Below are 20,047 nucleotides of genomic sequence, written 5' to 3' on the forward strand. Positions count from 1 at the left end.
TCTGATCCTGACGTCGGCTTTTTCTGTTCTGAGTGTCTGGCCATTAGTTGGAAGACACAACAAATTAGTGCATTTCCCCCCTTATTTAGTGGTTGGGATCCTCAGACCTGGCTCCTGGGTACCACTTCCCTTGAGCATGGAGGCTGAGTGTACCAGGAACTACTCAGACAGCTGCTGCCTGTTAACGCCTAAGCTGGAACGGAAACCCTAGGAAATGCACTGTGCTTTCTGGGCTGCTTTATGGTAGTTTTAGTGCTACCAACTTTATAGCCTTTGCAGGCACCTGGGAAACCTCCTCCATGGCCCTGTCAAGGCCCAAAAGTTCTTTTGTTTTCCTGTTACACTTTGGCTTGCCTACCATCTTCTCAGAGAAGGACCATATCCAACCTGAGAGCTATTTAACCGCTGTGGGAGACCTGCAGACGAAAAGTATTTTCCCTTCCCACTGCACAGTTAAGGCTTGCCATAGTTTTCTCCTACAATAGCCAGTTATCAGTTTGGCTACTGTTTCTTTAAAAAATACTGATTTTCCAGGTGAAGAAAAACTGATAATTAGGCACATCCTAATGGAGATGTTAGAGCTAGGCTGTTTTATTTTGCTCTTTAAAATATCCAGACCCTATACACACGATGCACAGTGGCATTTAGTGTGATCTTGGAGAGTAAAGCATTTGCTCCATTAAATACACTAAAGTGCAACACCATTTTATAAGAGCCCTGAGGATAAGCGCTGTCAGAATGAGCAGTACTTTTAGTACTACATGGAAAGCTGCAGATCTGCTTTCCATGAAGGGACTGAAATGCTACAGCCCTCTTCTACTTACCCACTTCCTTCGGTGATGTCAGGAGCCCAAAGAAGACAATGACTCCTCCAGCAAACTGTACTGAGGCAGTCACCAAGAAAGCATACTGAAGATAAATAAATGATTATTTTTTAAAACACTGTCAGTCATATAGGCTTCCCTGACTAAGGAGAGTTTCTTTACTTTCCAACCTTGTCAGAGAGTGAACACAGCTACAACAACCCAGACTACATCCATAAAACTTGGAAACAAGTGATCTCTGCATCTCCTGAACAGATTCAGTCCTATCTAGGCTGAAGGACCACATTGAAACAGCTGTTTTAGTGTACTGAGGTGACAGCAGTGAGGAAGGAGCTCACCCAAAATAACCACAGATCCAGCTATATTGGAAGGGACTGCTCAAAGAAGGGTCAAACACCAAATTCAGACCAGGTTGCTCAGGACTTTGTTCAATCAGGTCTTGAAATCCTCCAAAGACAGATCCTCCAGGCTCTGGCCCCTTGTTCCAATGCTTAACGAACTTCATAGTGAAATAGTTTTCCAAACATCCAGTTGGAACTGTCCCTGCTTCACTTTATACCTTCTGCTTTTTAGCGCTCTCACTGTGCAACCCAGGAAAGTCTGGCTCTGATTTCTCAGCAATCTTCTCACAGGCTTTGGAAGGCTGCTATTTGGTACCCTAAGCTGCCTCATCTCCAGAGCGACAAGCTCAGCTCTGTGAGCCTGTCCTCATAGGTCATGTGCTGCAAGATACGCCGGTTCACTTACATTCCCTGTATTCAGTTGCCTGCCTGCCACATTACAGCAACGTAGCGCATGCCTGGCTTCTTCCCAGTTATAGAAGCTATGCCTCCATGCCTGTCAGAACCTCACCACTATTCAGCACCAGTGACTTCAGTTAAGTGAGAACCTGCGATGGATGACTCTGAAGAGCACTTTAAGCCACCCAAATCAGAAGAGGGTATACTATGACATTAAGGCACCTCAACAACATCAGTCCCATTTACAGAGATGTCTCAGGCTCATTTCTCCCAACTTGGAAGGGTCAGGAAAGGAATACCCTTTCTATTCTGCCTACAGCTTGCTACCACAGAATTCAGGAAGATGAAACTGCACACTCTGAGCCTGTTATCTCTTAGAGATAGGGTAAGAAACTAGTCTCTCATAACCCAATCAGACATTCAGTCCTAGCTAGAAGCCAGACAGCAATACCTACCTCATAGCCGTATTTGAGAACACAGGAGGCAAGGAACGCCCCGAGGATATTTCCCACAGATGCACAGGCACTCCAGAGTCCAAACACAAAACCCCTCCTGCAGAAGGGAAAGAAAATTTGAAAAAGGCAATGCAGGGATAGATGACATTACGAGCAAGACAAAGATATAACATTCGAGTGAACTTTAACTTATGAATAAAGTTACAGCATTCTCCCAGTCCACTTCAAAGATACTCAAAGGTCACTTAAAATAAAACACAGAATAACTTGGGGGTAAAAAATAGATAAGCAAGGAATGTTCTATCCTGAAACACCTGTGCTACAGCAGAGGTGAGCTGGCAACAACGGGGTTATAAGCTATGGCTGGAGCTCATCTGCAATACCCCAAAGAGACAGAGTTGATCCTACAATGAATCAGTTTCCATTCAGTCTCTTCAGTGGTAAGTAGACAGAAATAGGTTTTCCAGTGGCATGAAAATTCAAATTCAGCCACTCTGCACTACAGGACTTTTGAAGTTTGAACTTGTGCCTTTAACACATACAATTGTGTTCACACCAAGCTGTTCTGTGGCTCCAGAGAAAAAAGAAAAAAAAAAATGATAGTAACAAGTAAGGCATATTTCATCCCACATAACTTTAACTTTAATTCTGACCTAACAGTTGACCTTTTTGGTTTCAGACTTTCAGCTCAATCTGCTACTCAGCAGGTCAGATAAGTGAGTCACTGAAGAAAACTCAACTTACCCAGCTTTTCCAAACCAATTACCCATGACAGCAACCACGCAGGGCCAACCAGTGGACTGCAGCAAGCCATTCACAACCCAGAGACAGCAGTAGAACCACTTGTTGTAGAAATGCAACCATTCTGTGAGTGTGCCAAAGAAGAATACCTAGAGAGGAGGGAAAAAAATCAAAACAAACACAGAAGAAACCCTGAGGCTACTGCTGAAAGCCAGGCAGAAGCGGGGTCCTAAAAAGAAATAACATTTCAGGGAGAAGGTGCCCCGCAGGGGCCAGGCCAGAGGCAAGCCTGGCATTGTTTAAGAAACAGCTCAGAGCTAACAGCACCCTCTGCTGAGCCACCACAGCACTGACTCCAGAGACAAACGTGCTGTCATGGCACTTCCACTCCAAAAGACTTATCTTCGTAAACAGCACAGTTATAACAGGAGAGGAGAAGAGACAAATACTTTCAGTAACAACACTAAAAATACAGTAGCTTCTTGATCTGCTATTGTACTGACATCTGAATCCACAAGGCTCTACGCAAACACAAAACCCTCAGCAGTCACTTATCTTAGCAAAATTTAACATAAATACTACAGCCAGGTCTCAAATTACTAAGAGCCCTAACCCAAACTAGCCAAAATAAACACACTTTGTGGCACACTGTGCTTGATGCATGTTTGTGGTTATGTGTTTGCGAAACGCAATAGGCCATAGTGGGGTTTGTAGCCACTGGGTAAATCAAAAGCACTCCACACATTTTACCACTACACCAGAAAACCACAATGAGATAAAGCTGATTCACACTTATCTGCAGTGGCTTGAACTTGAAGAACCCTTTTGTTTTAAGTGGACATTGTTTTTTGACACATGCCCTCCCAGCAATTACAAAATAAGTAAATGAATGCTTAGTATTGTTAGCATGCCCTTTAAAGAAGAGAGCAAAGATTGCATTTGGAAGCAAAGCCTTGACAACAACATATGTGGGCTGGGAGAACAGTTACAATACAAAACAGTCCCAAAAAGTCCAAATACACCAATCGTGTACAAAAGCTGTTCATCAAGTCTCTAGACAGTGCCTCAAACTTCGGAATTTCCTTCTGACACAGTATCCATAAATAGATATTTCAGGAAGCGGTGAGTCATCTAGCGTAGTTCTGTGCTTTAGACAATGCAGTAAGTGCATCCAGGACAAAGTTTTACACGCAGACTTTGAGACCACTGAGGTACAGCTACAGCTCATGGGCAGATTCACACAGAAACAGAGTCTCTTCTCCCCTAAAGTAAAACCCTATCCAGAAATCCTAAGAGAGATTTCTAAATCACACTAGTGTGTTCCGACTTACCACCAGAGCAGAGGAACACATGCCAAAAGACAAAACCCAGCGTAAATTCAGGCGATCCCCAACTGTGCCACTGACAAAGAGACCCTAAGAACAAAACACAGTATTAAATAAAGCCACAAGATTTGCATCCGTTATCTGCAAGAATTAAAATGAAGTAAAAAGGCCAAGCTGATCCATAGCTGATCCAAGCTGACCTATAGATGTTGTTATACCAACTTACAGTTTGATTCTAAGCACTTCTTCCGCCACCAAAGAAACCCTGTTCATAGTTGTTCATTAAATTTCTTATTTTTAAAAAATTCAGCTGAGAATAGCCCTCCAACCCACTGGTGATAGGGGTGTGAGAAATTCTGAAGTGATAGTATTTCTCTTGCATTTGTTAACAAGCATCTTCACATGCGTGACAGGCATGGGTGTGATTATCCCAATAAGATTCAACCAAAGCTTAGCAGCTTTGGGTTAGTTTTACTCACCACAGCATAGGAAAACAAAAAGATAGTGTCCAATGTCCCCAAGAAGAGAGTTGCTTCTTCTGCATTTGGAAATAAATGGCTGCTGTTCCAGAGCTACAGAAAGAAAATTTTAACAGGTAAACAGGGAAAGGCATAGCTCATTCTACATTTTTTCGATGGAAACCCCAATTCCAAAGCAGAACAGCATCTGGCCCCAGCAACCTCCCATTCCTCCAACACTTTAATTATCAAATCAAGAACAATTCTGGCATTATCTACTGCAGAAAATGTCCACTGCCACTTCATTTCACTTCTAAAGGGCAAGCTAGCAAACCAGCAGTGAGAAATGCTCATTCCACCTGCATCAAGACAAACGACTGGCAAAACAAACCCTGCTTCTAACGAGCATGCAACTGTTAGACAGCTTCTTACACAGAAACACTGATGAGCATCTTAATGAATAATACAATAAAGGCATATTCTGGATTATGTGCAGTGTCTCTTCTGTTCTTATCTTGCTGTCTTCACTAAATGAATAATTCCCTTAAAGTATTTGTGGCAGCAACCATAATAAGAAATGGCAGACCACGAACAGAAAAGAAAGAACACAAAAGGAACAAGGGGAAGAAATAGACCGGTTGGAAACTATTTACAATGAACTCCAATCACTAACGTCGTTATTTTTTGTGCTTACCCCGAGTTTCATTTTACTTTCAATATGATCAAAAAAAGGGAAAAAAGACTCAGTTGTCCTCAAACTAAGATTAGTGACATCAGCTGAAAATAGCAAGCTTTGAGGATGACTTGAAGAATGAACAAAGTTTTCTTCCCTCCCCGCCATGCCCCCATTTGAAAACAAACAAACCAACCCAATCCAAACCTGACCTATGGATGCACCTAACTCAAATATCATCAGCTTTAGTTTGATTCTATCTCTCCAGGAGAACATCCTATACAGACAACACTAATTACACATCCACTTATTTTAAAAGATGTAACATTGGTAAGGCCTATCGATGCAGCTTCTGCTTAAGTCTCACGTGTCCAAGAAAACCAATAAATCCCTTGAGAAATACTTTTTGTCACTTGAGGCCACCAATACCTACTTACACCAGTAGCTTTCAACTTTTAACTAGAGATCCCTGGAGGTCCACAAGCTATTAAGAGTCTTAGAAACATAAGAGAATCAAATCTTTTGTCATTAGGCTTAAATTTATTAAATAACCTCCGCAGAACTCGCAAATCTTTAAAGGCTGAAAAGCATAAATCTAAGTTGTCCTTCTAATAAAATCATACTAGGGCCTACTCACAAAACAATTGCAAAACATTTTGGTATACTTTAAAAAAATATTTTTAAGTATAAAAATAAAGACCAACTGTAGTTAAAAAGATATACCAAAGTTCAAAACTGACAGCACGTGACTTCTCTGTTCATGTCCTTAATCTGTTCTATCAGTTTCCCAAAATGCACTTTACTGTTAACTGACGTAACCTAAATTGATACCAAAAGGACCATTTTGACCATTTTTCTTGATCAGACACATACACCTCAACATCCAGCAAACACTAAATCATCTATATAAAAAAAGACCAACACAGCTTCCAAAATATAGTAGTAGTTTGAATGTCAGTTAAGGAACTAAATATAAACACCTTGTCATTCATTTTAGCATCCCCAAGATGCTCACTCCTTTTTGCCGTGCTATAAAATCATGAACACATTACAGGCCCAATTTACTGCTTTCACTTATCACAAAAAGTCAGCATTTATCATCCCTCAGTCAAACACTGAAATAACCGATCATTTCTAATGCAGACAACACTCAAGCAACTGACTTGGAACTCCCTGCTCTAATAGATCTCATGGCCTGCAACCAAGCTGTTAATGTAAGATTTCTTCCACTTCTCAAAAGCATCAGGAGAAGCCACTGCTAAAAACAAGCATGCCCCTAAAAGGAGTATGGGTAAGAGCCAGGAGGTAGTTCTTGCATTCCTATTTGTGAGGTACAAGCAGTATACAACTTCATTTTCTGCAAGCAAACACTGCCAAAACTCCCACCGCTTTCACTAAAGCTAGGATTTTACAGACAAGGGGTACTGGATGTTGAGCATTTTTGGAAATCAGACATTTTAGATGGAAGATAAAATGTCATTCTTCGGTATCAATTTAGGATAAGCAGGAAGCACTTTCAGAGAGCTTTCTTCTCTCCTACTTTGGCTATCCTTTCAACAGGGTGGCAGCAGCAGCACCACCACAGAGAAAGCCAAAGCCAGGGTTTTACAGAGATCTCTGTAAGCCCGTTAACTGCTCTCGTTTATTGCCTCTGACACTTCAGAGGTAGGGTCCCTTGTTCCCCCTCCTCCGTGCTGCTGGCTACTACAGAGACTCTCCTGGGGTCCCCATTTCTATTGGAACACTAACTTCTTGAGAAGTTTCTCACTGGGGACCACTAGGAGAGATTTCACCATCACCTGATGGTCCAAAAAACTACAATTCAGATACCCAAAGTTCCTGCTCACATTCTGAGAAGCGTCCCTGATGGACACTTAACAGGGTCTCTTCAGCACCACAAGCTCTTCAGCACCAAAGGTGAGTAACTTCCAGTTACTCACCTTTGCACTTGCCTATCCCTTGTGTCCTTACCTCATATGGCCGGAGCTCAGGGGCCGTGCTGTTAAGGCAGGAGGGAGTCCATTGGCTGGAAATGCTGACTTTGACATTACTGAATGTCTTTCTGGAAGCATGCAGCAGGGAATAACTGCCAGAAAACACACAAGCACAGGTTGGCCAAATCTTCTCTGTAGGTCAAGTGGGAAAGGATGGGACTCAAGATACAGATGCATGCTGTCTAAGCAGGCAGCATAGCAGAGGACTGACAGTTTTGGAGACAGTAGTCAGCAGTGGGAACCCCCAAATTATGGGTAGACACACTGATTTTAGTGGGGAGTTGTGAAATAGGGTTTTGACTGGAAAGGACTTCCTCTTCTGTTTTCAAAAGAGGAGGTGACTGTGCAACAACAATTAGGTACCTTACAAAAAAAACAATAAAGAGAAAAGAGAAGACACTCATCTGGCTAACCACCATTACAAGTGCTCTTCCAGAGACAGATTAGGTATCAGAGGCAGTATTGCTGTGAAAATCCAAGGATATCAGTGAGGCAAAGTTTGTAAGGAGAGGCAGTATGGTATTCCAGCTGTCAGCTGGTGTAACAGACAAGCTTTCAACAAGCAAATCTAGTAGACTTTAGATCTGAAGCAGTGACCTCTCTCTTCTAGAGGCCTGTCCACCCTCTGCAAACAGCATTTTTGGGAGAGAAGAGGACCCCAGAAGCAACGACAGCATGTTCCATCAGTCAGAACAGGCATTAGAGTTTTGAGCATTGGGGTTTGCTTCCTTCCTCATTTCAGCTAGCTCCTCCCCACAGCCACCCTCCTGCAACAGACTGCTGACAGCTGGGCACAGTCAGCCTCACCTTTGGTGCAAGCCCTGTTTGTGGTTGGATTCCCCAGGGGCACAGCACACTTAGCTCCACTACTGCATGACTCCCAGACCAGTTGGTACTACTGGCTTTTAAGTTTGTTTTCAAGCCAAAGGTTAAGAGTATTTCCCTACCTTAATTCTCCTTCTTTGGACATGCCCTCAGCTCCCCAAATTCAGTGAGATGAACACTTCCCTGTGCAGAGATACACTCAACCTACCTGAAAAACGTCAGCAGGAACACAACAATATGATGGTGGGTGCAATGGGACACAAGGCCTCTGTTTGCAGGCTGCCTCCGTAAGCTTCCAGGCAAAGCCATCCTCCTGGCAGCCCTACACCTGCTCCTGCCCTTGGCCACAAAGGCTGGATGATGCTTAGGTCATTTTTCTTCTCACTTAAACCGAAGAAGGTGGGAAGGGAGGAAAAAAGAAAACATATTTGAATTAAAAAACACATGTATAAAATACAGCTGTGTTCCCCTAACGGCTGGAATTCAGCAGGAACAACTCTATGCCATTCCTTCCTAATTTGTTTCACATTGCTACCCATTTCATCACCTGTACGTTCCTTGACACCTTCTATGCCCAGAAATGTCTGTTTACTCCCATTCACCCAGTACTCCCATGGTTATCCTCCAACCCACCTCTTTTTTGTTCTCCTCCTAGCAGTTGCCTCTTCAGTGCCCATCACCACAGGAGTTCCCCCAGGATCTACCAACTTCCAGTGTTCCCATCCTAAAGACCATTCTGCACCTTTTACATACACGGTGCACTACAGAGTGGTCATAAATAACCTAACTTTCCACTGCCACCTGGCTGGCTATAGACTGGTGAATAAGTCAAGAGAGCAGCATTTGGTTACTGGTGGGGAATGGTTTTGGATCTAACTGCCTCTTCAAAATGTTGAAAGAATATACCCAAGAGTGGACCTGCACAGCTGGAAAAAGGAAAGTAACTGTGAGGACAGTGCAGAAATCCAACAGCTAGACTCCCTGCCTGTTCATTCTCAAGCCCTAAGTTATAGCTCCATCTGTCACTAACTCATTAGTACAGCATGTGGCAAGTCATACTTTCCTGTCCCTACCCGTAGGGCATGGGTGACATCTGCATAAACTTCTAGATACCAGATATCATCAGTACTGAGGAAAGGCTATGATAGACACACAGTTTCCTAGCGCTGGCTCATGCCACACTACTCCACTCCCTCAGCTACGCTGGTGTGGCTGAGAGGCCGTTTCTGCAAACAGAGTCCGGGAAACGACTCCGCCGGGCAGCGAGGTGGTGAATCTCTCTCCACACCTCCCTTTTGTTTTCTTGGCAGAGATCTCTTCAGCTAGATTTCCCTGCCACAGCTCACAAAGCAGCTACACAAACACTTGTGTCCGTGCAACAGAAAGAGCAGTGCAGAGAAAGATACGCTGTATAGTGACGTCGCTGCTGAAGGCAGAACTTGATTCTGTTCACGCTAGCTGGCTTAAGACAGTTAGACAAATCAGTTGGTGGGAGCTGCACCTTCAAGAGACATTCAAACACCACACACATTCTGGATGCTGAGGAGAGGTAAAATAACCCACCACCCCTGTTCCCCCAAAGAATCAGAGATGAAATAGGATGGAACATAATGCCTTTGTGTTCTTTCATATCCACAGGTGCTTTTTGTAATGATTTGTAAATCTGACAGAAGACTTTTCAAGTTCAGCTTCATAACCTCACTTGGAGAAATTAGAAGTCATTGCCCAGACTCCCTCTTATCCAAATTTCTGCTGCTGAAAAGCCTGTATTTCACAGAGATTTCCGCTCTTCCTTCTAATAACTTTTAAAGGTTTTATCAAGACAACGTTCACTGTAAGAAGTCTTCCTTTCCTGTTCTCTCAACAATGATGCGTGCCTGACCGACAAACAGATGCCAGCTACTACTAGATACATTAACCATCACGGAAACTGAGGCCACATCTGACGCCCAAAACAGAGTACAGCATAGAGATCCTCTGAGTAATAGGGACCCAGCTATTACACCTTTGAGACACTGGAGTAGCTTTTATCCTATGCCACACTTTAACGCCTCCATTCTCATCCAGGACAAATGCAGCAAGTTCATAGAAGATCTGAGACTGTCTGCATCTACGCAGCCCAGGTGCAGCTGAGCCACGCTCCCATTCCTCCGCCCCAGTCCTGCAGCACCTTCTATTAGGGACATGCTTCTAGGCTGCTTGGGTTCACGCAGAGGGAAAAAAAAAAAAATCACCTACAGCAGGAGCTGTGGGAAGGCAAGGCTAAGCCTGGAAGAGGCATCTTTGCAATAGTCTTGGCACTACGTCCATCTAAGGTCCCAGACCATCTCTCAACATCAATGAATGAAAACTCAGCACCCACACAAGTATCACATGGTGCTACTCCCTTTCAGGCAGCAGCAAAACTGCTCAGGGCTGTCCCACACACAAGCTGCATGAAGAGGAGAAAGGAACCCAAGGCACTCCGGTTTCCCAGCACCACGGCCCTTACAGGCCTGTGAACCACGCGGTCTGTTGGTCAAACACCAGAGCTTATTCTCCTCCCCTGCCTCTCCCTCCCCTCCCACCACACAACAGCAGATAACAGAGTTCTCCTGAGGAAAGCAAAACACTGCCAGTTGTGCAATGCTGCAGGAGAAGTTCCTTCCTCGGGTAATCAGTTTGCAGCCCGAAGCACGAGATTTACTACTCACTTCATGTCAACGTATGCAAATATAGATCTTATTTGTCCAAGATACCGAGTCTTCAAAGGTAAGACCTGGTTTTGACCTTAAAGTCACCTTTTTTTTTTTTAATAGCATTTACTATTGAAATTATCTATTCCTCAGAGCTTTTCAATCTCAGCTAGCTTTCTAGAAGACTACCTTCTGGCACAGGACAACACTTTTCACTTATTTACAGTGTAGAGACGACTATGGAAGATTTTGTTTTCCCTTTTTTTTCTTTCTTCATCCTGTCCTTTTTATATTCAAAACTGGCATTCTCCCTAGGCTAGACGAGTATGCAACTAGGAGTTGGTCCTTACAAATCAGTCTTCTAATTAATCTGAGAATGCCACATTAAATTTGTAGCAGAGGGGGAGCAAAAACTAGGAGGCCGGATAAACCACGGAACTCGAGGCAGTGAAGCACAAGCCTTTAAGAAAGGAAGATGACTGTTTTTAGGGTGTTAGACTGCCTTGGCTGCTTGTTTAGCACTATTTATCTTCAGCTAACCGATATTTTGAATAAGCTTTTGTTAAGCTTTCTGCATTCTCCCATATCCCTTCACTTAAGGTCAAAACAAGACACCTTAAGTTCAAAATAAACTTCCTTAATACCACCCTGCCATCCTCCAAAGCCAGCAGGAGAGACCAGAATTAGCATTCCTGGGACTTCCAAAGCGCAAAACAAACAAACGAAATTAAAAAAACAAAACAAACAAAAAACCCAACAGACTCTTTCATGCCATCTTTCCAGACAGACGGAAGAGGCACAGACCCAAACCCACACGGGGCCCTTCGCAGCCACCACAAGCGGACTGCCTGACACCCGAGAGCCCCAGCTGGATGCCGCTTGGGAGGAAAAGGGACTCCTCCAGGCGCCAAGTCGATTCGATCCGAGCATGGTCACGCCTGCTGCGGAGGCGACAGGCCGCCCCCGCGGTAACCCAGCCACAGCGGAACACCTGGGCCGAGCAGCCCGGCCCGGTCCGGCGCACAGGCCGCGCTCCCGCCGGCGGGCACGGCTCACCTGAGGCCGGCTGCGGCGCCGGCTCCGCAGGCTGCCCCACCCCGCGGCTCGGCTGGGCCGGTCGGGCCGGCTCCCCCGCTGAAGCGCCGAGGCAGACGATGAGAACGCAGCTCTCTCCCCTCAGCGAACCCCCGCCCGGGTCCCGGCGCAGGTGACCCAGCGGCCACGTCCTCAGCGGGGCGGGGTAGGGAGCGGAGCCGAGCCGAGCCGGCAGTGGCAGGGCACGCACCGGCTCCGCCGCAGCCGCTAGCCCACCACGGCCATTAAACCGCCGCCCGCCCCGCGCCCCCTTTCTCCCTCCCCGCCCCAGGGGAAACCACCCGCCCCCGCGTACCGGGCCCGGCGGCCAGCACGGCCCTCAGGAAGTCAGAGGGAACTGGCTCTTCCGGCGAGAGGGGCCCGCGGGCACGGCGGGAGTTGTAGTCCGCCCATCGCCGCCGCCAGGGAAGGTCCTCCGGCTCTGCCTCCGGGCGCCCCGGGCCCCTTGCCCGCCTGCCCCCTCGCAAGGGGCGGGGAGCGAGCGGCGCCGGCGTCGCTCCCCCAGCTGAGCCCGCGGGGCCGGGCAGGCGGAGGAAGAAGAAGAGGAGGAGGAGGAGGAGGACTACATTTCCCGCCGGCCCCGAGAGGGCCGGGGCGGGTACAAAGCGGGCGCTACCTGTCCCGGCAGGTGAGCGTCAACAGGTGAGCGGGCGGCTGGTCGGGACGGGGGCTCCTTCCCTCGGCTGCTGGGAGCTGGGCCAGGGCGGCGGCTCCCCCTCACTGCCGCGCTCCCCCGCCGCAGGCCGGCCCGGGAGCCGCGATGCCTTTCTCCAGCTCCGGCGCGGACGATGCCTTCGACTACCTCTTCAAGATCATCCTGATCGGGGACTCCAACGTGGGGAAGACCTGCGTGGTGCACCGCTTCAAGACGGGGCAGTACAACGAGAAGCAGCAGAACACCATCGGCGTCGACTTCACTGTGCGCTCCATGGACATCGACGGCAAGAAAGTGAAGGTCAGTGGCCGGAGTGAGCCCAAGCTGCTCGGCGGGCAGCACCTGCTTCCCCATCACCGCCTCGCCGTCCCGTGCGGCCGCAGGATGCACAGCGTCTCCTGCTCGGCCCTGCCGAGGGCAGCGGGCAAAAGCCGGCTGCCTTCCTGACCGGGGGTGCTGCCGAGGGGAGCTCTCCTTCAGGAGGATGCCCAGGGGGATGCAGTCGCCCTAATCTGGGTGCACGCTTGCCCTCGTGGCTTTTCTAGATCTACCTGTGGAGAGGGTTCACGCTTTGCCCGGAGGGAGCTCTTTGAAAGCCGGCTCTGGTTTGGAGGGGGTGTCTCTTCCCCCCTTCAGAGATGGGGGGGGGTTTGAGCTGCGGCACCGAGGAGGGAAAACCCCCTGGTTTGCAAAGGCTCCGCTTTGATGCATGCTTGATCTGAGGGAGGACTTGCAAGACGAACACCAGAAGAAATTGCTAGCTACAACTTACCTCTATGCGCAGATGAAAGCTCAAGCGCCTGTCCTTTATATAGCTTTGCCTTGCCCAGCCTTTCATCAGGGCTTCTTGGCTCTTCTTCCTTTCCTATTAAAAGGCTGTAACGCTCTATATCTTTTAGTACAGTTGTTGAAACTGGGTTTCTTGGTCTCTTTGCAAAGCTGGGTTTACCCTTGCAGCTTTCTCTTTGGCCTGTGCAGATTGTCTTTACAGGCATGTAAATGTCTTTTCAGATCTAGAGAGAGCAAAGCCATGCTGGGTGTAGTGGAGTGAGCTGGGATAGGTCTAGCTGCCTTCTAGACAAGGGGTTTCAGAAGCGTAGATGCTGATGGCAAACACCCAGGAAGCGACATTTGCCAGTCTTTACAACTTCTATCCTTTCTCTTACAGATCCAAGTGTGGGACACAGCCGGTCAAGAACGCTTCCGGACAATAACCCAGTCTTATTACAGGAGTGCCCATGGGGCCATCCTTGCCTATGACCTTACTAGGAGGTCCACGTTTGAATCCATTCCTCACTGGATTCACGAAATTGAAAAGTATGGTGCTGCAAACTTGGTCATGATGTTAATTGGTAGGAATCTAATTTTAAATATTTAATGTTGTATAGCTGCTTTTAATATGTGTATAAATCCCCCTTACTTTCCCCCCACTACTTAAAGCATCTATAAACTATGCATTAAAGAAGAATGCAGTTGTAATTAAAATAAATTGTATCAATTTGACCTAAGCTTAAGAAATTAGGAAAGTCACAGCCTGGTCCTGACAGGACCAAGCCCATTGCAGACAGTGAAACCTTTTTACTTGCTCCTTTCCTGCTGGAATAATGCAAAAAAAAAACTTGCTGCTAGTCTAGCAAGCAGGGACAACCTTATTGAGGTTAGAATTGCAGTAAGTCTGACCCTATACTCCTGACGCACAGGAATTTAGCGGCTCAGTAATTCAAGATGAAGGGAAATGCACAGAGCAACACAACTCCTTGTTCTCATCTTTCCTCTGTTCTTTTGATATGCACGTGCATTGCACTGTAATGGGACTCTGATCAGGTAAGACAGTAGATGGGGACATGGCTTTTACAGAGTACAAAGTAGTCTGCTTGCATTCTTCCTCCTCATTTATTCCACTAGCATTCAAGAAACTTTGCCTCTTGAGGAAAGGAATGGGTAGAAATTTCTGAGAATGGAGCTAGTAGAAAGCAGTGTGATTCTTTCCCCGTGTGTTTCAAGTTGTTATTGCTCTTCCCTCCCCCAAGGAAGAAGCTGCAAATGAGAGAACTGGTGTAGCAAAACGACAGAGCTTTTATTTACATTCCACCGCTTCTGTCTGTTCCACTGTGGCACTGTGCCAAGGGCAACGTATGCAGCCACAGCAGCCCAAACTGGCTGTTGAGGATAGGCAGTGTTGAGCCCCACAGCACAGCAGGCATGGGACCTAAGCTTCTGCTTGTGCTCCTAGCAAATTACTTCTGCTGTGATGGTTCTTCCTGTTCTTCCTTTGAAGAAACAAACAACAAATTCCGACCTGCACGTAACTGCAGTGCTTGGAATGAGTAAGGGAGAGGGCAAGGGGGAATCACTAAACTTTGGTAGGGTTTTCTAACTTTTCTCATTAATCTAAAGAGCAAGACCTATCTGTGGGTGGGTTGGGGCTGGTGGTTGTTGTTCGGGGTTTTTTTGGTTTTGGTTTTTTTTTTTTTTTTTTTTAAGAAAGAAGTTCTGAAATTGGTAAAAATAAAGCTTTTGTCAAGGATCCAGCTTGGCGCTTTCTTCTAAAGGTGGTGCTGTTTGCTTTACTTATTTTGGCAGGAAGTCTTTGTACATTTAATTACACGTAGTCACGTTATACACCTTTCTAGCATGAGGTTAAAGTTAAGAAGTCTAACTTTCCCATCTGGAACTGAAGCAGGAAAGGGTGGGGGCCCTTTTTAAGAAAGCAAATAACCCTCAAGCAAGGTGGTTTGGGGGGGGGGGGATTGTGGTTTTCTTTTGTGGGGTGGGTTGTTTTTTTTTCCTTTTAGAAAAACTGAAAGGGACTTAATGGGAGGGGAGTTGGCTTAGATATGCTTCAAATTCAAGATCTGAATTTGATGAAGGGTTGTCTTGAAACTATGAATGTAGACTTCAGCCAGGTACTATATGTACCGGAACTGATGATAATTCCACATGTGCTGCAACTACTTAAATATACAAAGGTATTTCATCTGGGGTGTTTCATGACTTCTGACAGATTTTCACTAAACGGCTTAAAGTAAAAGTTTTTAATCTATGCACGTGGAAACTTCTTAAGTATACATTTTAAGTATTAAGGTAACTGGTGTGAATTCTTGTCTTTTCTGACATCATCTTAAAATGACTGACTTGTATAAATAGGTCATGTTAAACTCTGATTAACAGTTGAGCAGGTTCTTCCTGGGTTTTAGAGGTTGGGTTTTTTTTTTTTTGGAGGGCATCTGCTTTAGACTAACAACATTCCAGATCTTCAGAGCTGAGCAGCTATGAGATGTGTCAAAGTAGCCTGACAATAGCGTAACACATGTGGCTTCCACTGAGGGTTGAGTGAGGAATAAACATTTCTGCAACATTGCTTTGGTTTACTGTGTGCAGTCACTATAGTTACAAGATTTCTATTCTTTTTTTTTAAAATATTTAACTTAAATGCTACTTAATGTTTAAAAACACTAGGGAACAGGCACCAACAGTTGCTTCCAAATAATCCTCTGGCACCACTACCTACAGCAAGTAATGAGATGAACACAGGTTTTTAGGTTTTGTTTGGATTTTAACTCATTTGATATCATATGATTAGCTGCAGTTTTGAGCCACATTCTATGTTTGTGGCTGTGATGTGCTCACATCTTGTTTTTTCCAGTAACTCTTATTCCTAACATAAATCTGTTGTTTAAGAAAATTGAATTAATATATTGCATTTAAAGATGAATTTTTGAGAGACTAGATTATTGAATTATCTATTTGCCTTCTTTTAAGGGAACAAATCAGATTCAGTGGATAAGCGCCAAGTCCTGTTTGAAGATGCCTGCACACTGGCAGAGAAGCATGGGCTTTTAGCTGTACTGGAGACATCAGCAAAAGAAGCTCAAAACATAGAAGAGGTGTTCACATTAATGGCTAAGGAGCTAATAGCCCGAAATACCTTACAGCTTCATGGAGAGAGCCCTCCGAACAGCATCTATCTTGATTCCAGGCCAGTGATTGCCAGTCCAAGCGTGGAGAAGTCCCAGTGCCTCTGTTGAAGAGAGATTTCAGGAAGAACTTGGAAGTCATCATTCTTCTGAGGCTGTTTGATTTCATTTTATTCAATTGATGAAAGTGTGCTATGTGGTCTGAAGCCATCTCTCTTGATACCTCTACCTTGCAGTTTGGCTTGTAAGTATCTTCAGGGATCGTTGCTGCTGTTGGTAGCACAGGTTGCTTTGAACATGGCAGCTGATACTTTAACACGAACTTCTGAGCTGAGAGGACTCAGGAAGCTGCCAGCCCTTGCCTTAACCAAAGAGAACTGTAAAAATTATTGCCTTTAATTACATCCTTAAATGATTTTTCTGGCTGCGTCCAAAGATAAATTTGCTCCAGAGCTCTGCGTTGATTTGACCCTTCTAAGCTATGTTTGTTCTAGTGCAAGCACTTTACTCTTTGTCAGTAGCTTTAAAAAGTCTGACATGCTTGGACAGCTCTAACCCACTGCTGCTTAGACCTTCATTTAGGGGTGGTCCTGATGTCAGGCATGTAGTCACCCATCCCAAGGAACTTAATAACACTTGTGAAAGAGTACATGACTTCACATCTGTACTGACTTCCTCACCAGACAAACCTGGAGACATCCCTGGGGTTTCATAGCAGGCAGAATATGATACACTAGGGTCCCAACCTTCTTCTTGGGGTGGGAAAAGTTGTCTTTCACTTTGCTCTCTAATTATAAGAATTGTTTCCAGTAGTGATCTCTGTCTTGCTACATAGGCTCGCTAGTAGCGAAGCTTCCAAAGCATCAGTAATGGCCTAAATCGATGCTGGGGTGAAAGGACTTTTTTTTTTCTTTTCTTTTTCCACCCAACATTGCCTTGCTTTTGATGTGCCGATTTTAATCAAAAGCCTTCTGTAGTTTGTGTGATGGGCCAATGGCAGCTTGAGAGTATGCCTGTAGATTTTCAAGGGAGTGTGAAGAAGGGATTCAAGCTCCTGTAAAACTCAGCAAGGGGTAAGATGTTTTAATTACGTAACCTCACCTTAGAGCAGTAAGGGAATGGTATGGGGCCTACCAGAAAGCTACCCCTAGGCAAGTATATATGCTACTGCTCTGGAGACTGAACACCGTGGTAGCAATAAATTTTTTATTGCTCCTCCCAAATGCAAGCTCTGCTACTGGGGGCTCACTTCTATGTACTGGAACAGAATGAAGCATTTGTTGTTTTGTTGGTTTTTTTTTCTCCAGTAGATGGAACAGGGAAGGAAAGGGAGGAAAGAAATATTATACAGAGGAAGTTTTTTGACTGCAGTCCACATGTACCAAAGTGCATCACTTACTGTTAAGTTATGAACTGGAACTCAAACTCTGTCACGATAAAATATAGTCTGGGTTACATGCAAAGAAGCCCTGGGAAGGCTGGTATGCTGCTAACTTACCAGATGGCAGTCTACCCATGTTTCACAAGTTCTTGACAAATAGGGAAAAAACATGTAGCAAATACTTCTGGAAAATCTTGTCTGAGAAGCACAAAAAATAAAGCAGAATGAATCAATGATTTATAGTAATGCAAATATTTCTATTATTAATGCTTCCTCTGGCCAGGTTCTTTGCTATCACATGTGAAGAGCAGGGGCTAATTCAGCTATGGGTAAACTGAGGGAGAAGTCTTCAATGCTAGCCTCTAAGCCTTTTGCTATAGCCTGCTGTAGAGAAAGCTTCATCTTCTTCAGGCATCCTTTCTGATGTTTACTTTTAAAATCTTAATTTCATCTTGATTTGGTACTAGCCTAGTAGTTGCATTTCAGTTTGCATATTTATGCAACAGTAAACACCATAACCTTTCAAAATAGCTGAACAAGTAGCAATCCAGCTTCCAAACAACTAGTTTCCATGCCTTGTCACTAAGGAAACAGTCAAATGGAAGTTTAATATTCTTGTGTGTTTAAAAGCCAAACTACTCCTGGTAGCAGTTTGTAATGTAGCAATTTTTACATTGTTTTTAGTATCCACACTTAAACTGCTAGCAAACTTTGTTTTATTTCAGGTATACCAGAGATAGTATTTGCAGCAAATGCTAGTCTTCCAGGAGACCTTAAATAGAAAAGTATTGTTATCAGCTCCAGTTGCACTCTTTCATTAGCCAAGAATTAGAGGAAAAGATCTTACCAGCAGAGTATTAACCTTTGTCTGGTTCTCCAGGTTTACTGCCTTAATTAGAGATTACTGTAGGAAGTTATTTTGGTAACCCTCAGTATGGAGACTTCTGCAGGCTGGTGCTCCCTTAACTGCCCAGCACTGCCGGCCTACAGGGCTCTTGCCATTCTCTTCCCACACACATGGAGCTGCTTACTTTGCAAGTCCTTCATTGGCAGAAAGCTGTGCAACACAGGATCAGGGAGAATGGGCTTGTCATTGTGCTTCGAGCTGCACTGTTCCCTTTCCTGTAACAGGCCCCTTACTACTGTTTCAAGAAACTAGTCTTAAATACCTACCTGTTGTGCAACTAAAACAGGAGTGTGGCCTCTTTTGGTTGGTCCTGTTTGGCATCTTCCACAAGCCCTTTGGGCAGTTACACTGAACAGTTTCCACAGGGTCATTTTTTAAATGGTCCTCATGTGAATGAAGAGTGAGCTGCAGCAGTTGCTAACAAGAAGGTTCTTCAGAGCGTATATTAGTAGACAGTATTATTCATGAGATAATACATGAAGAAAGCTATAAACTAAAAAAATCCCTTTATTAAAGCATGTTATTCTAGACTGTAAGATAGCAACCACTAGATGAAAAAACAAGCACAGTGTAACTTCTGCAGTTGTGCCTTTCCCCATCACAGTGCAGATGGCAGCACGCAGCTATGACAATGCAAGTAGCATTAACTGCTATGGAACCTTATATTAACATTTTTGTTCCCCCAGCATCACATGCTAAATCAGTGTGCTTCTTGACAGCATCATTAATGCACTTGTAGAAAGTGTAGCTTATTGTAATGTTGTTTACAACACCATTCTAAAAACTACTGCTGTCCTACAGTTTTAAGAGCTGCACATCCAGTTTGAAGATGAGCTTATTTGTTAAATTTTTATCTACTTGGAAGAAGTATTTGAATCTTAGCTGTGGCACATTACTTGCATTGATATCACAGCCATGCCAGATGAGACTGAAGCAGCACCTATCCACATAACAGGGTAACAAAAAAACTGCAAGTATTTTAAAATGGAGCAAACTGACACCTCCCAGAAGCTGACTAGCTTAAAAGCAAATATAACTGCAACCCAGTGCTGTGGAAGGCACATGGCACTGCCTATGTGGTCAAGCTTTTCTTCATACATAGGGGACAGGCTGTTAATAACAAAAGCTGAGGTTCTTATCTAATCATTCCAGTTAATGTGTAAGTATAATTGGAAAGGAGACAGAGAAAGCCATTTTCAGGCCCTGAACAGAGATAGAGTGCTCTGTCCTGGAGCTGCCTTTGAGGAAGGAGATGCATGCCTGTGCTTTTGGACAGGGAACTGAAAATAGAGCTTCCCCCCAGCCAGGTGAGTGCTCTAACCACAGCACTGTTCAGAGATGCTTCTTCCCAGCTGTGGGCTGCCAATAGCCAGGTTTTTGTT

General features: G+C 44.9%; 2 protein-coding genes across 5 annotated transcripts in view; one reads left to right on the top strand and one right to left on the bottom strand.

Moving 5' to 3' along the window:
• The window catches only part of SLC37A3 (solute carrier family 37 member 3), a 25,357-nt gene extending 13,100 nt beyond the window's left edge, over window positions 1–12,257 (bottom strand). Inside the window, exons 1-8 of one of the 2 annotated variants that reach the window (XM_075503256.1) lie at window positions 12,101–12,257; window positions 8,244–8,419; window positions 7,188–7,302; window positions 4,565–4,657; window positions 4,092–4,175; window positions 2,764–2,909; window positions 2,020–2,116; window positions 825–909 (exon numbers count right to left, since the gene is read on the bottom strand). In XM_075503256.1, coding sequence (XP_075359371.1) covers window positions 825–909; window positions 2,020–2,116; window positions 2,764–2,909; window positions 4,092–4,175; window positions 4,565–4,657; window positions 7,188–7,302; window positions 8,244–8,344 — 721 coding nt within the window. In that variant the 5' untranslated portion in view covers window positions 8,345–8,419; window positions 12,101–12,257. Of the gene's footprint in view, window positions 1–824; window positions 910–2,019; window positions 2,117–2,763; window positions 2,910–4,091; window positions 4,176–4,564; window positions 4,658–7,187; window positions 7,303–8,243; window positions 8,420–11,766; window positions 11,968–12,100 lie in introns of those variants that run through there. The other variant, XM_075503265.1, reaches the window with a different exon arrangement.
• Window positions 11,816–18,809, top strand: RAB19 (RAB19, member RAS oncogene family). Of its 3 annotated transcripts, none has more exons than XM_075503284.1 (4): window positions 11,816–11,917; window positions 12,548–12,760; window positions 13,629–13,812; window positions 16,223–18,809. In XM_075503284.1, the coding sequence occupies exons 2-4, from the start codon at window positions 12,566–12,568 to the stop codon at window positions 16,486–16,488; spliced, it is 645 nt and encodes a 214-aa protein (XP_075359399.1). In that variant the 5' UTR covers window positions 11,816–11,917; window positions 12,548–12,565; the 3' UTR covers window positions 16,489–18,809. The 3 variants fall into 3 exon arrangements, with proteins under 3 accessions (XP_075359399.1, XP_075359409.1, XP_075359391.1); XM_075503294.1 differs by lacking the exon at window positions 11,816–11,917 and adding an exon at window positions 12,058–12,433; XM_075503276.1 differs by lacking the exon at window positions 11,816–11,917 and adding an exon at window positions 12,323–12,447.
• Window positions 18,810–20,047: the final 1,238 nt, after the last annotated feature.

The sequence above is a fragment of the Mycteria americana genome, chromosome 1 (genome assembly GCF_035582795.1).
Source record: "Mycteria americana isolate JAX WOST 10 ecotype Jacksonville Zoo and Gardens chromosome 1, USCA_MyAme_1.0, whole genome shotgun sequence".
NCBI classification, from domain to species: Eukaryota; Metazoa; Chordata; class Aves; order Ciconiiformes; family Ciconiidae; genus Mycteria; species Mycteria americana.